This window comes from Battus philenor, unplaced genomic scaffold (assembly GCF_028537555.1).
Source record: "Battus philenor isolate CCGP_79_NKW_IND1 unplaced genomic scaffold, ilBatPhil1.0.hap1 SCAF_28, whole genome shotgun sequence".
In the NCBI taxonomy this organism is placed as follows: Eukaryota; Metazoa; Arthropoda; class Insecta; order Lepidoptera; family Papilionidae; genus Battus; species Battus philenor.
Window position 1 is genome coordinate 3,475,479 of NW_027181691.1, and position 17,462 is coordinate 3,492,940.

At 34.8% G+C, this 17,462-nt stretch overlaps 1 protein-coding gene across 1 annotated transcript; it reads left to right on the forward strand.

Moving 5' to 3' along the window:
• Positions 1-1,748: 1,748 nt before the first annotated feature.
• Positions 1,749-12,367, forward strand: LOC137925812 (uncharacterized). The gene is made up of 12 exons (XM_068769271.1): positions 1,749-1,889; positions 3,798-3,883; positions 4,839-4,920; positions 5,691-5,772; positions 6,374-6,545; positions 7,270-7,495; positions 8,979-9,231; positions 9,937-10,075; positions 10,678-10,807; positions 11,499-11,548; positions 11,932-11,989; positions 12,275-12,367. The coding sequence occupies exons 1-12, from the start codon at positions 1,749-1,751 to the stop codon at positions 12,365-12,367; spliced, it is 1,512 nt and encodes a 503-aa protein (XP_068625372.1).
• The last annotated feature ends 5,095 nt before the right edge of the window (positions 12,368-17,462 follow it).

Consider the following 17,462-nt stretch of genomic DNA (forward strand, 5'->3'; position numbering starts at 1 on the left):
GACTTGTAAAAAATCCATTTAGAGATTTTTCACAAGTGAAAATTTGTCATTTACCAGTTAATGGAACTTCTGTAATATAATATATTAAAAATAATTGAAATAAAAAAATAATAACATTAATATGCTTCGATTTTACATAAATAGGATAGTAAATAGTTTTAAACAATTTTGTCAGCTGTGTACAAATAGTATCGTGAGTATTTGAATGAAGTAAAGAAATGGATGCTTCGTAACAATATTTTTTTATGGCCCCCGCTATTGGGAGCCTCTCGTACCCCCTATCTTGTGTGGGACAGGGACTATTTTACATTATTTAATTTTTCACGAACATTTTTATTTCCTCACCTTTCTTTCGATCATCATATGATCTATCGTTCGTTTCTGTCTTACCACAGTTCACCTGTCATTCCCTTTCGCTCTGTAACGCCTTTCATTCATCCCTCATTACTATTATACATTTTCTTTATTTTATATTTTTATTTTATTTCTTTATACATTGTCATATTATTTTTATTGATTTTGGTTATTTACATTTTTATAGGTTTTTATTTTTATCTATCACTATGCTTATTATTTTTCTGCATAGTAGGAGGAACTCTTCTTTTGTGCCTTCTTCTCTAATCAGGGAGGCTATTGATTCCCCCCTGCGTAACAATATATTAAAACCGTCCACCAACTATACTATATATGCTTATTTGTATCAGAGATTAAACTACAATTTTGTTAATTTACTTTAATGCATGGTGTGTTCACATATTGCATGGTGTTTTGCTTTTGGTTTCCTAAGTCAATATTATAACTCTTTTAGAGGTGTAGCAACTTTATTTTATTTATTTTATTATCAACATAAAATAATTTACAGTGACCGCTTGTGTTTAAAAATGCTAGAAGTGTACAATGTGATAGACATTAGAATCAAATTGAACTTCTCCGTAATGGCATCTCTCAACAAGCTATGGTTTCAAACGCACCCTGATCAAATAAAAAAGCCCACAACATACTCAAACAATTTGTGTCATCTCTTCTTTTGACATATCTGATGTAGTCACTTTAAATATATCCTTAATTGTATAGAAATTTATTGCCAAATTTTATTATTAATTAAAAATTCAGTCCATCAAAGTTTATGTTTCATAAACTTTTTAATTTTATTACATACAACTTCAGAGATATTATGAAATCGATATACATGTAAGCGTATCGTAATACTCCACACGGTTTCACAAAGGAGTTACTAATTTTAGGACGCGTAGAGAAACGCTGTACATTGCTGTTTTTCTTGTTTGTTGCCTGCATTTTTATGTACATTGATGACATTATTACATATTACATACTTCGACTAGGCATTGTTAATTTTTTTCTTGACGAAACTGTTCTCCAAGATTCTTTTAAATCTATGAAGCGTAGAAAAAGGTATCGGAGAGTGTACAAAACGTTAAATAAAATTATATCTTAGCTCACTTTTTTTAAAGCTAACCTTATGTACATAGATATTTTTTTAATATTTACTGATATCATTATAAAGATAGATCCGATTGATATATATTTATATGTAGTTCATAACCAAATTTATTATAATCACATTCGTTGTAACAACCCTCTCTTTGTTGCCTTATGTGAATTGTCTGTTCGCACGCCGCCTCTCAACTTTCAGCTATTGTCATTGTATCAATATTATGATACACGGTGAGAAGAATTGTTTATTAAGTAAAACATAAGTTTTGTTTCTCTGTTGTAGATAAACAAGAATGGTTTTGAGGTTGCTGTGGACGTTTGTGGGCGTCTCGTTCGCTTGGTCCGTGTTGATCGACGACCAGCCGTACTGCGCGGTCCGGTATCGCAGGCTTTGTCAAGGCAAGGGTCGCCATGTCGCGTGCCAGTTTCCCGTTGTGAGTATTTTTCATGCCTGTAGCAAATTTTTGCCGTCTTACAGAACTACAATTAGCTTTACATAAACGCTTTTAACTGCTCTGTATTATCATATATATTAGTGGCAGTGGGCAGCCCATTTAACACGCAGAACACATGACGCGTCCCAGAGGCCTGGAGATTTTAAGGAGTGGATACCATGGACCTGCAAGCCCAGCTTAGAATGTTCGAGTAAGAAGTTCACTTACAAGGTGGACAGACGACCTTCTTATTTTGGCCGCTTTCAGTCTTGTTAAAGATCTATGGGGAAGGCCTATGTCCAACAGTGGACAAATAGGCATAAGAAATACTCTTTTTGCAGTCCCAATAAGGTAGTGAAATTATGACACCGAAATCGCGCTTATAATATTTTGCATTGCATTTTTTGCTCTTTTAAAGAAAGTTTTAAAATATATCGAGGTTCTAGTGTATGAAAATTTCAATCAAGTTGAATCATAAATTACGAAGTTATCATTAAAGAAATATTAATGGGTAGGTGATTATATACCTGGCTATCGAGACATACAGGCATCTGGCGAAACAACAATCGTCGCTAAAACTAACCACCGATTATATGATAACAGTAAAGAGTTCAATCAACCAATGTGAGGTAGTATATCTTCAAGTGACAACTGCTACTATTAACAAAATACCTCTAGAAAGTACGCGTATCGTCAGATAACGAAGGTCAGTTTCGATAGGTTGTGAGTTACTTTCTACAAGAGAATTTTTAATGTCGTTCCTAATTTCAACACAAGTTTGAGTGTATATTGTAAATATTAGAAGAAAAACTAAATCTAAATAAAGTCAATCACTATAATATTAAATAAATCACCCGTGAAACAATATTTAAGACAATGATTGTTCACTTCGGAATGAGTTCACGGTGTTCAGTCATTGTCAATTATTGCGTCAACTACGCATCTTTGTTTATTTACATTCGCCGTCATTGTAAATTTTGGATGTCTAAGCTAACCATTGTATAGTAGTACTTGTCAATAAGTGACGAGATTCGTAGATTATTGACTGAATTAAACAGTTTAAATATAAAAGTTCTTTGACAGTGTTATGTCTGCTGTTTTCTCTTTGATAAGCTTGTTTTACTGGGGAACTTCTGACAGCTCAACTAAAAAGATGGTCAAACTCTTTCTGGGTGATGTGTTTTACATATTGGCTCTTGTTTTTAAATCGGCTATGACCAGAGGATTATTCCCGATATAGCGGAAGAGCGCAAAGGTTCCTAAAACTCTTGGCATCTTTTTATGTAGTTGGCGGTTGGACCTAGTATCTACGTATATATGGACGATCTTTTTAAAATGTTTTGGTGTCGTTAAAAAAGAATAAGCTGCTTTCAACGTTTAGAGTTGATAGCTATAGTAGTAAGCGTTTATATTTTTAATACAATCTTCAAGTTCAAACGCAGGTCATAATATTTTTGTTTATAATAGTAAACTAGCTTCTATTTCTAAAGGAGAATCCATTTTCCCTATATTATGGGTTGGTGGGGGACTATTAAATTAGACACACAATTCTACCTGATATTAAATTATATACGTTCTAATTAGTTTTTAAAATTAATCTGTTAAAGTTTATTTACGTACCAAATAACTTTTTTATAAGTTAACACGTTCACTGCGGCTTGAGGCCGATTCAGCCTCATGATAGACTTTGCGCTGGTGCGGCGCGTAAAACTCGTTTTTTCTCTCTAGTGCGGCGGCTGTTTACACTCAACCGAAACATGAGGCAGAAAAGGCCTCAACCGCACTACTAGGAAGTTCAGCTTGAGGCTGATTCGACCTCAGCCGCACCAGCTGAAAGTTCTTCAAAATTGGGCCCGCAGTGAACGTGTTAATGGACTAACGTTCTTTATTGACTTTATACATTTCCAGCCCGGGCCCGGCATGTCATGTCGGAACTATACACAGATTAGATTTACGAGCGATCTGAAGCACTTCATCGTACACTATATTAACAGGTAATATATATACACTATGATATAAGTATTTATATAAGTATGTTGGTAGACGTGGGACCCTTTGGCCACCAGGTGGACAGACGTCTTTGTTAAAGTTGTCGAAATATGCTGAATACTGGCCGCTCTTAAGAGGTTCTATTTGAAATCGGAGGAGACCTATGTCCAGAAATGGACGGTCTGTGTCTGAAATGTTGTTGATGATATAAGGGTGTAATTTTAAAAAACTGTTAAGAAAAGATTTACATATCAACAGTTAAAACTATAACACTCCCGATGATATTGTACGAGTAGGAGAAACATTCATCGACAGCGACGCATCAAAAAGCGGAATTCCACAGAAATATAATTCCCTTATATTTATATCGGTATAAATTCGAAGCTCAAATGAATATACACACTTCTACTTCAGACTTCGTGTTTTTATTTCGTCCAGATCCGGGCCTAGGAAGAATCTAAGGAGAAGAGAAGAATTCTAGAATTTAAGGAGGTTAAATTGTAAATGCTGACTATTACCTATAAAACTGGTGGCTGTGACGTTTGTACTCCTCTTTCCTCTTCCTTCACCTCGCTACTCTTTCCTAAGAAGCGGTACCGCTACGGTAGCGATATACGTGAAAATTATGATAAATATCTGTACATAAACGTATAAGAGATACACACAGATAAATATACGAATATAAGAGATTTCCGCCTACATACTGATTTCTCATAATGTCTCAGGAATTATAAGACTTAAAAACTTGATTTTTTTTTAAAAAAAATACTCCTTTTAACGAGTGGAAGCCAGCTAAGAACAGATTTCATGAATTTCCACCTTCAAAAATTTGAGGAAGTGTGATTCATTAGGTTTGCGAAGACGGGAGACAGATGATAACAGGCTACAGGCAATAAAAAAGTTTTTTTTTAAATATAGACAATGTTATATAATCATTCAACAATTTTTTTTTTAATTCAGGCGCCGTCAACGAATCGCTTCCGGAAACGAAAGAGTGCGCGGCGGGGCACATTTGCCGCGACCGGAAGTCATGATGATGGTGGTAAATACACATTTTCTACTGTTTAGTCTCATGAAGTAGTGTTAGAGTATACATGTTCATTTACTTCTCTACAGACTGCATTGGTCATTGGTGTAAAAGCTTTAAAGGTTTGACTCTAAAGTTCAATGGCTACCTATTGATAAAATGGTTTCAGAATTGATAGCTTAAAGGTAATATTGTAAGAAAAAGTGTTGTTAAAATTATGATTACTACGTATTAAAATTAATTATTGTGTACTATCCGTGCCTGTAGACTTTATACTGCCAAAAGATATTGGCATGACGCTTTCTAAAAACTAATGGAACTTAATTTAAAGAGATCATTTGATACAGGATGATTTGAGCTGTACGTTATATATATCTTTAAAGCTTTTATACCTATAAACAATCATTCTGTAAATTTTCAATTAAAACACATTATGTTTATAGCAAATTAATATTTTAGAACTGCCATGTGAAATACCCAGTACTATAGCAAAGGATGCTACACGGTATTAAAAAAGACGATGCCTGTCTATTTGTTTTATATATTATCTTGCAATATATAAACCTTAGTTTTAATGGGAATTATATGAAATAGTACATTTAAAAATTCCGATGCACCTGTTTATTTAAGGTGTACTAAATATATTCACAATATTAATGATGTACCACAGCAAATAATTAAGAAAAGTAGATAAGGATAATAATTTTAGTTCATCTCCATATACCAAATGTGTTAATGATTTTCAAGCAAGTCATCGTTAGTTTGTAAAACAATGCCGTTCCCAGGGCTGGGATCGAGAGTTGGCCCTGCTGGCACAAAGGTTAGCTGACCAGTGCCACTTCGTACACGATGACTGTCGCGCTACAGGTTTGTACATTTAGAAATAACCTTTTAACATTTCAATAATATTTTTATATGTTTGACGGACTTTCGCCTAGCAGTAGGAGACTATTCACCACTTTCTCAAAGTTGGACTTGCCTTGACTGTTTTCACCAGCTCGTTCAGGATACGCTTTAAAGTTCTTTAGTTTCAGGCTCGATTGCCTGTAGCGCTAGATAAAGAGTCGCGAAAGCAAGAGGACAGCAAAGAGCGTCAAATTTTGTGGAGCAGTTATAAATAAATAACAGTTGTAATCATATTCAAAAAATTACGTAGTTCTTTATTGTGGAATTTTGATTTTTTGCCCTAATTTTTGTATACTCTTATATGAAAAACGTCAAATTTTGTTTTGCCTTGGGCGTTAAAAACTAACACCCTAAAACCCTGGACCTTTGACATAATTTGTGGAGGATCTGTGATGTGATAATTCAGAATAATAGTGCTTGTTGGTGTTACGTTACAATTTGTGATTTAAAATCGTAAGCTATAGTTCTTTATTTTAATGGTTAACCCCCAGTATAAACAATATAGAAACTATATTTAAATTTATAAACTATATATAAAGTAAAGATTTCGTGACCATTGCAGTGAGATACCCATATGCGGGCCAGACGGTGGGCGAGGTGCGTTGGCGTCGCTCCAGCGAGTCTGACGAGCTGAGTGCGCAGCGTGCTATTCGCAGGGTCTTCGACGCCTGGTGGGGCGAGCGCCGGCGCGTACAACCCAAGCAGCTCACCATGCCCTTCAGGCTCACGGCTAAGTCAGTACCTTACAAAATACGAGAAGCGCACACAATCTTGATACTTGATTTATATACTACTTACTATTACCAGCGGTATATATTTATATATTTATATATACCGCTGGTAATAGTAATACTTGGATCAAGTTATTATCATTATTTCAGCCACGTTTACTGTCGAACGTAGGTATAGATTTCCAATAAGACTGGTTGGAAGTGCCCAGCATCTAGCGTTTTTCGATCTTAACAAGTTCGGCTGTCCATATTGTGGACGAGCTATGTTGGCAGTGGCATCTTAACCAGAACCTTTGAAGCATAACAAATAGTTTTATAATTATAGGCTATAATTATATAAAACGGTCATTAAATGTTATTTTATTTAGAAACAGACTTGATGTTAAATGATATGATATCAACGACAATCCTGGTTTATAAAATACATTAGCCTTATTATGTATATATATTCCTTATGTATATATGGTGTGCAATTAAATTCTCGTAACTTGTCAATAGATGGCTCTAGTAATGTTCGTCCACGTCTACTTTCAAATATTTATAACATTTTCCTTAATTTTGTAACCACTCTGTCTCTTCTTATATTACTGCTTTCTTTCTTTTTATTTATATTATTAGAATAATTGTGTTGATTGTGTCATTATCAAGTTATTCTACTGTTGTTATTTATTTAGAATTGATTAATAAATAAAACGAAATACATATAAAATAACATATTGTTTCATAGGGGCACTGTTTGGGGCCATTTTAGCCAAATAGCGGTGTGGACACTGCAAGCGGTTGGCTGCGGCGCAGTACGGCACGGGGCAGAACACCCCAGACTCCTGCTGGTGTGTGACTTCTCCCACACAAATATGCTCGGCCAGCGGACGCTTACTCCTGGCCCCATGGCACCGTGCCCAATGCACACTGCCAGAAGATCCAGGTCACCGTATCCTTTACTGTGTGGACCAGTGAGTACTGTCATGCTAAATTTTTAACGAAGATCTAGATCCGAGGTTCCCAGATTTTTTTACACCGCTTAGAAAATGTAAATAGTTCAAAACTCGGCCAAAAATGTGAAGAATTAGATCTAAGTTTTGAAATTTGCGTCGCGGTTGAGCTTTATTTAGGAATCAATTGTTTTTAACTTTTGGTTTATGGGTATTTCTTACATTTATACATCTCAACAGGCGATGCGGAGAGTAACGGCACTTTGCATGTATCGACACGTAAACTGAATATAGAATATATACGTTTCACAAATAACAGACGTAGAGCTTCTAAAAATATTATTAGCCAACATTGATAGATGAAATCAAGTCAACATTTTAGTTTTTACTGTTGAAAGCAGTCATGCAGTAGCCGCCATTTTCTTGTCACGCCATCATAAAGCCCTGAGTCTTCCATGGACCACAGAGGGTCCACCTGTCTCGAATAAAGATCTAGAGGAAGAAAGTGATACAGCGGGAAGCGATAATCGCTAGGCTGTATAGACGGCATTTGAGTAGAAGAAAAAAGATGTGCCAGTCTCTACAATATGTTTGATAATACTCTATTATAGGGACGTATAAATATTATGATTACGTCAAATAATGATAAAATCGTTAACATGATTAAATTTGAATAAATAAATGTTATTGCAAGGCATGTCAACGATACATTGGTTGGTAAATAAATAAAAAAATAATAATATGTTTGTGGTAGTCCACGGTGATATTTTTGTGACATTATATTCTTGGTGTATTGAAACTAGGATAGTTAATATTGTACGAGTATAATGTTACACGTAAGTTATGTTACGTAAATTGACAATAAAATCGAACAGCTCGATATGATGCGGGTCGTATGTTTTCAAGTAACGCGCATGAAGGAGTGACGTCATGGATGTTTTGCGTTTGGGAACCTTGAATACTGAGTAGGCTAGAAAGTCGCCACAATTTAAAAATTTTAATATCAATACTTATTTACTCATGCATTAATATTATTATTACGTCATGAGAAGTATGCCAGAAGAGGCCATTTTGATAGAAATTAAATCAAGTTCGGCTACCATATGCCAAAGCTGTCGAGGATTAACGCGCCCTGATCTAAGTCTACAATAAATTTAAACGGGTTTTAAATAAAAGTAACTGATTGAACTACGCTAAAAACATTTTTAAGTTTTGATACACATCAAATGATTGACATAATGAACGGGTGTCAAACATTTACACTGTGGTTCGTAAAGGAAATGAAACGCGTTGTTTTTACTATTTTACTAGCGATTTTTCCTTCTTTTTATAAAGACAACCTTCCTCCGTCTTAATGAAAACATAAAAACAAATGCTGAATTTGTAGAGCCAATGTCGTTTTTGCCTTGTTTACAAATGGTCTATATTTTGTACTAGTTTACTAAATATTCCTGATAAGTATAAGTAATCAAGTAATTATGTTAATGATAAAATTTAAAATTAGGTAAGACATCACCTGACCGAACCCGATGAGAGGCCGGAAAGATCTGAAGAGGTCCAATACGAAGACTACGAGAAAGAGGAGCCGGAGGACTACGAAGAAGTTACCACCGCGAAAGAGAAGCGGACATCACCAAAGCACCTCCCTATACCGAAGATGGAGAAGAAACACCGCCCCGACCAGTACGAAAGGCTTATCGACAAGGAGGACTTCAGCTTAGAACCTGATGAAGAAAGTCCTATACAGGCATTCAAAGGTAAACTAGAAAGTTTTATTAACTTAATGCCAACGAAAACCAACATTATTATTGTATTTGATATTGCTAGCGTAGCCTGTCAACTATTGTTGTATTATGTTTTGGAAACACCAAAAATCCTCGTCAAAAGAACCAACCTAAGCCGTTGGTATTAATGTTAACTATGTACGAGCTCTTGGATTAGAAAGTGTCAATCTTGCCATAAGTTCATGTCGCCCATTAAAGTCTATCGATATGCGAAAAAAGAATTAGTTTAAGAAAGTGATAAGCTTGCTTTGCCGTGCGCTCACTCGAGACTTCGAGCTGTTCTCTCAACTAATTCGGAGAAGAGCTTCACACCTGCCTACGATAGTATAAGTAGGTTTTTTTTTTATTTATCATCTCGCGGATTTAGGATACGCTATCCCTTAGTATAAAGTTATAAAAGTAAAGAAGGTTAACAGCACCCAAAACCAATCGAATATAGCCTGACCCGCTAGTTCATTATAACTTACTAATGACGTTTTGAAGATGACATATTTAGGTGGTAAGGTTGTAAACGGCTGTTCGCCTTGGTAGGTTTATTGCGTAGTGCTAGACTCCTACAAAACCCGCGAGTTAATAGTTGTGTGGTAGTATATATAAAGTTTTTACTGTGGCAGCTATAGGCTCTTATAATGTGCAAGTTTATTAGTTATATGAATTTTATTTTTCGTTAATTTTTAGCCCCAGAAAAAGTGACCACAACTAAAGAACGCATCGTGGAGAAGCTTCAACGTGAGCTGGTGGATAACAAGAAAGAAAAGGTGCCGTTGAAAAAGATGTTCGACTGGAGAACCCGGTCGTCCACCACCATACATCTCTCGTAAGATATATCTATAACGTTTATTCTAGCCGATGTCACAGACCAGTGGTACTAAACCATTATTTCATTTATTAATAATTGCCAACTAAATTATTAATATTAAATGCAAATATGAAGTATATAAACAATACAGAACTAATTACAATATAAATAGGTATTAAAAACATGCGCTAGCTTAAAAAAACTATGTTCCTTTCGTCTTTGTCATACTAGCCGGTAATGGCCACTGAAAGGCCTAGGTCTCTCCCTAGAGTAATCGTCACGATTACTGGTCTTGCCTTGCCCGTATCCAACGACTTCCCGCAACCTTAACAATGTCGTGGGTCAAAGGGTTGGGCCCGTCCACACCGCTTCTACCTACGCACCTTTTCACCTTTTATTATTATCAGAATGCTATGGATTATTAATACATTCACTTGAATACAGATACGGGATCATGGCAAATCTCTAAACTACTTTTTTTATAGACAATTGGTTATACAGAGACGATGTAGGTTATTAGAATTGTTTCAAATTTCATATGATTTTTATTTCAAAGTTTAAGAAACAAATCTTTAAGAGTTAGTAGTTTTGTATATTTAAATAACGTTGCGTTCTTGTAGTCATGAAAGCTGGGAGGGCGGAGAGGACACGACTACAGCGAGGATCAGAAAACTAAAGTCCAACCCGGAGGAAGATATCGGAGCTGACGAACCCTACCACGTCACAAGGACTGAAGACACCATCACGACGGTGAGCTGCAGAGTTATAATGGACCCTGAGTTTAAGTAGATAGGATTTGTAAACCTATGATAGCGCTGATACGTCATTCCGCGTGACGTCAACTGCCCAGGCATGCGTTTTCTCAGGGAACTCTCTGGCTTCTACTAAGCCTTAGGTAATGAATTTGGTGTGTGTGAATTCAACGTCACGGCACGAGATGTAACGACTGCTACACCTTCAGATATATACCGACTCATTCCAGGATAAGCTGTAAATGCCACCGAGCAAAAGACCTTAGTCTATGACAAAAAAAGGAAAATCAAATTTTCATCAAATACATATAAGAACAGCGAGGCGAGTCTCAATCATTTAGAGGAATTTCTCGAGGCGACGCGAAAACTGTTCATTTTGTATTTGGATAATTATTACTTATTGAAAACAATTCAAAATGTTTGTGTGGGTTACTGAAATTGATTTTATTTAATTTTTGGCAAATTCTGGATAATTCTCTACGGGGCCTTTACATGACCTTACTAAAAAGCCTTGCTTAAGTATGTGTAAAGGCCTTAACTTACAAACATTTTTCAGAGCTGATTTTATGAATGCGTCATAGCATCAATGTCATATTTAAGTGTCTCATTCATCTGTTATCGTAGATGATAACAGGCAAGCTGCGTAATACTGTGTTGAGTGAATCATGACCGATCTTATTTTTTTTAAGGAGGTAATGGAAAGGCAAAGGTGGAAGCCGACTAGGGACCGGCCGCAAAGGTTTGTATCTAACTCAAGTTATTTTGTAACTTATTGTTGACGTAACGTATTAATTAGTGTTTAAACGCAAGCATAGATAAGAAATTGAATGTCAGTGCTGTAGACATAAAAAATATTATATATTCATTTTCGTTTATTAAATTTAAAGTCCTTTTATTTATTTTACTACTCACCCTTACTTCACGTAAATATAAATCTGTAATAACAAAATGGCTGTCCAATCCTTCATATTAAGATGCTGAACTATTTATAAAAGTAAATAATAGGATACACACATATTATTTGTTTATGTTTTAATTATGTTTTATTATTTTCATTTTATTCAACGTTATTATATTAAGTAATCGATAGTGTTTTCATTAAAGTGTATTTTTTACTCAAAGGCCCGGTGCGAACGCGTTGTTGAGCAAAGGACCTGAAAAGCCTATAAAGCCTACACTGGTAAGTGTCTAACATTAATTTAAAAAATACGAACTGATTATTTGGTCTTATTGATATTATTTATCTATTTATTGTGCGTTATAGAATGGCGGAAGAGCCCACTGCATTTGTTCGTTAATTTACACATTTGTGGTTTGGGAAACTCCGATTTTCTTTCTCCCCAAGAGGAGGGCAAGGATTGCAAAAAATGTTTAGCATCCGTCATAAAATCCTTCCTAAGTGTTACGATTTTACGAAATAAAAAATAAATATTGCATGTAAAATGTCAATGTTTTCGGTTTCCAGTCTTCCCTGAGGCTGGATCGCGACGACCAGGACCAGCTCTTCCGCGACACCGGCTTCAACGCTCACTGGAGGAAAGATACCGCTAAAGCATAAATACATTTTGCTATTCAAACTTCTTTGATTTTATTTTGTTAACTCCTTTGTACCTCTTCATAAGTGATTCCGAGAAAAACGGTGTTGATTCTTATCAACATTTAAGGAAACTATTTTATCTTTCAGTATCTTTGAAAATTCATTTTCGTAGATATATTTTAAACCGAGATATTAGCGCCTTAGTCACGAGCAGGTAGACGCTTCGTGAAGGATAATTAGGTAAATGATGCAATTCCATGGCCAAAAATCCGAAAAATACATTCACCGATACTTATCGAGAATCTGATCTGATGCTACGAGAAATTTAGTTACATAGTAGTAAGAACATTGCAAGGCAGATTAAAATATAAAGTTTTAAATAACACCTAAAAATATTAATCGAACATGACCAAAAGAGTACCCAAAGGAAAATCGGTCCTTTGATTAGAATTAAGCCACAAATAAATAATTGCGTAAACTTTTTTTATACAAAATTGGTAACATTTGCCAAGAATATATTTAAAAAAATAACTATTACAGTTAAACATAAGGCGCAACGCCGACACATATGAGGACCCAATACAAACACACCCTGGCCTTTCTTTCAGATTTATTTTTAAACTTTCATCTGTCACCTTGTGTGTGGACGTCCTATGCCCTTGTCAATGTGTAGTCTTCACTCCACCTTTAACAATTACTATTGGACAGAAAGTTTTACGATTACAAAATATGTGTCTATTCTGTAATTATCTAATGTCAACAATTACGCGACATTACGTTGCGATCACGTCGAAATATATAATTTGAATCTTCTTAGGCTTAGAGGTTAATAACCATAGCTAAAATCCAGCTGAAATTATTTAATCTAACCTCCTTCTTTTCCATAGCTTAAAATTTAATACTTTCTGCATTGACAAGTGACAGATGAACTGTCAAAATGACAGCATTCATCAAACCACAGAATGTAGCAAGTCCCATTTGAAAGAATATGACATATTTGTGATTAAATTCCTGGAGTGTAAATCATTAACATAAGTGATAGAATGTAAAACAAATTAATATGATATTAAAAAGGATACAGAGGAGGTGATCGAATGATTGATTGTGGAAAATGTGCTGTTGTATTTCCGAATGCTGCATGAAATTGTTGCGCTGTTTGTGCCTTATAGGTTCCTGCTTGTACCTGGCGAGATTATGTGGCTGCGAAGAATGCGCCGAGTCCGGCATGGATATTGACGACTAAGTTATTAAATGTTTACGCTGAAACTTTAAAGTATTTTTATTCTTACACTCACTTTAACATACTAATTTTTAAAAATTCCATTTTCGTATTTACAATTTATTTTAAAATATAAAGGGTAAGTTTCTTTTTAATTCTGTATTAGCATAATAAAATTATTATAATCTGAAACAATATCCGTGGTAAAATTGAAAAGGAAAGATTGATAAATAACGCGTATTATTGTATTAAGGATTGGTATCAAATTGATTATTATGCGACGAAGATTTTTTACCCGAAACAATTGTAAAATTTGCGTTAAAAGAGTAACTCTCGAATTACTTGCCGGGTTTTTCTCAACGTTCTGAACCAGGCATTAGTACATGTATAAAAAAAATTAAATGTACGTTACATCAATGTTTTTCAATGTTTCTGAAAAATGTTTTAAACGTTGTTTTAATTAAAATTTATACCATTCGTTACCGTCTGCTATGAACAGCAAAAGAGATTATCCTGATCTCTATATTGAACTTACATTGATCATCGATTGTTATTCATAAAATTAGTAAATTAAAAGAATCCTTTGTTCGGGTGTATTTAAACAAATTTAAAAGTATCTTTCATATAAATGTTTTTTATTGGTACATATACGGAGATTATTAGATATTTGGATGTGTTTACATAATTTAGTTGCCGCAATTAGTTACTAATAGATGATTAAAAAAGAAACTATTTCAACGCACTGAGTGTTTCTGTACACAAGCAGGTAGAAACTGTCCCATTCGCCCGTTCTAATTTTAGAATATTTAATGGAATCAGACGTTACCTTGCGGAAGTCCATCCTTAGTAAGAAAAACACCAATATTAAGCCACTTACCCTCCACGGGGCATCTTCAGGAGTTATGTTACACCGATTAGTGCCAAACACAGAGTTTGTGTTTGGCACTTATCGTGGTCAAACACGTGTTGAGTGATTTGACGGTTGCAGTTGTGTAATTCGCATTGCTTGCCGCATACGCATTTATCAGCGGGCTGGCGGGCGGTGCACTTTGTTGCATGACTACCACTGCATGTGCGGAAGTGGCTAAACATTGGTCTTTTTCTTACTAATTTCAGAATTTTATCGATTCGAATAGTTTGGTTAAACTGGATCACCATCATCGTAGAACTTCGCAGGCCAAGACTGTAAGTCATAGGCCTCTCGCAAAGATTGCCATGATATCCGGTCTTTCGCTGCCCGCCGATACACCGGCCTTAACAAATGTCCTCGATCCTCGATCCACCTAGTGGAAAGCCTACCCATGCCGCGTCTACCGCGGCCTGGGCGGCCTGGCAGGCGGTGCACTTTGTTGTACGACTACCACTACAAGTGCGGAAGTGGCTAAATATTGGTCCTTTTCATACTTAGTAACCAAATCATCAGAAATCACATTATTTTTTAAAATGTGAAATTTGAATGGCTACTTTAGGTACAGAGAATCTTAGATGGAGAGAGAGGTTTTCTATTCTTATTGAAATTAAGGATTTGTGTGATTTCTCCGCCGTATGACTGTTCCATAACGTAACAAAGGAATGCTTGTATCTTCATAGTCACATATTTACACACTTGCGGGAATAATATCATAAAGGTTACAAACATTCTCGCGTCCCATTAGTATAGTTTTGTTACACTTCAGTCGTTATTTCAAGTTCCTCATCTGTCAACATGACGATAATTCTCTCTTTACTTGAAGCGTGACGTCGGTCGAGACTCGCGAGCTAGCAATAAGCAATTGGGCGATAAAATATAAAGTTTTCAGTAAGGCAGCTTTAGTTATTACCGGACTATTTCCAAGAAATATTTTTTTATAGGCAGAAATATTAGTCACGCTGTAAACAGCTATACAGTAATTATATTATTAACATTAATTAAAAATACATTAATAATCACATTTCTTGATAAAAATCACGAGCGCCTCAATAACCTTATCTATTTAAACATCGTAACTTCGTAATGAAATCACCTGTAAATATGCGACAAAGGCGGGAAATCTGACAGATAATGTCGCCGCGCGATACCGAGCGCACGCAGGTCATTTGTCAAATATAAATGTGTGTAGTTACTAGTAGTTATTGAAACTAACATTGAAAAACAATCTTGATGCTGTATTTAAAAAACAATCGAATGTAGTGGCCAGTTTCTAATATATTTCAGTGCATGTTACAATAAGTGTGGAATAAGTTATTTAAGAAGAATTTCATAAAAAAAACATTTCTGACGTTGACTTCAAGTTGTGTATAGTTTTAACCTTCAGTTCAGTGTAATCTATTGACGTCTCAATAAAACTTTGTGTTTCATATTAAGGAAACTAAACAAGAAATTAAGATGTGTTGTGCATGCGGCTGTGATTGTTGGAAGTGTATTAAATGTTTATTATGCGTTACGTTGTGTGTTTATGTCTTAAAACTTTGTGGCGTTGAAGTCGATGACAATTGTTGTGAAGGTGGCGATTGATATCAGTAATAAAATAGAATAAGTGGATTACATTTTTTTATTTGAACCTTTTTTCATGACGTTATAAATCGTCCTTTTGACATGACAATTACCTTGTACCTTTCAAATTTCCAAATAATTATTTTAATAATGAGATTAAAGATAATTAACGATATAATTGATTTATCCTTATTAATAACTGTTACTTTGTTTTCATATGTAATTATATTTGATAGTAAGGACCTTATACACTTTGTTTCCAGTCAAAATACGTTGAGACGTTATGTTTATTGTACCTGACCTTCGTAGCTTACTGCATTACGCTTGAGTGCTTCGAATGGTTAAACAATTTTTTTATCTCTGAACTAACGAGGCTGTCAAAGCCATAAAACTGTTTCATCACCAATATAAAAATGGAATTCATGAAGATGGGAGAATGCTGTGGGAATTGATGAAAGAGGGAAGAAAGAGAGAAATTGTGAAGGATGAGTAAAAGAGGGTGAAAATAGGAAGGTATCCCGAAAACAGATTAGGGTAAAGAGTATTGAATATAAAAAAAAATTGAAAGAGAAATGTTTATAGATATGACTTTTGATAATTTTTCTTCGCAAAAAGGTTTTTCTGCGGAACATAAAATTAAATTTTACAATTATATATATTCTTTTGTTACGTTTGAAATTACTGACATTGTTTTTCGCGTGTAAAAGTAATAAAATTAATAAGTAATTTGTGGTGAAGCCTGCGTTTGGCTTGCCCATTTACGCTACTACATGTGGCGTCTGCTTGTTGTCGTCGCTGTTGACTCATGAATCATAGATCCGCGAGCTAAAAACTAAATCCCTGGCGAATCATTTTACTATCATTAGGATAAAACATGACTTATATATTCAAGAAGGTAGGTATATAAGAATGGTTACAAAAAACTGATTAAGTTTGTTGTGGATTATTTCCAGATTCAGCTTTACTTTATGAATGTCATTAAAGAATAGCCTAATAATTTTCCTATAATTTTATTATAGTTTCTATAAAATTACACTTTTTTAGATTTTCCTCATGACGCACATGAGTGATCAAAAAGAATGATTTAATAGGGAAAATAAAGGTTTAATTTATCTCGATTTAAATCAACACGCAATTAGACACTAATAATAAAGTAAATCTTTCACTAACACCTTTAAGTTACGTAGAACTATAGCTCATACAACTGTTACAGCAATAAAGTTTAATTTTTTTACTCAAATTAATAATAAACTTGAATTTCCCGCACGACATTATTTTAGAATGATAATAGGATATTTAAAGAAATAACCATGTTTAAATAGAACTACGTGTTTACTTTGTGATAATAGAACGTTCGTTTGGGAAAACAACGAACTATAACAAAGATATTTATTTACTTTGTTTTATGAAAGCCAAACGCACAC

Coding starts and splice junctions, on each gene's coding strand:
- LOC137925812 (XM_068769271.1), top strand. CDS start 1,749: ATGGTTTTGAGGTTGCTGTGGACGTTTGTGGGCGTCTCGTTCGCTTGG. Junction 1,890..3,797: donor TCGCGTGCCAGTTTCCCGTT/GTGAGTATTTTT, acceptor ATACATTTCCAG/CCCGGGCCCGGCATGTCATG. Junction 6,546..7,269: donor CCCTTCAGGCTCACGGCTAA/GTCAGTACCTTA, acceptor ATTGTTTCATAG/GGGCACTGTTTGGGGCCATT.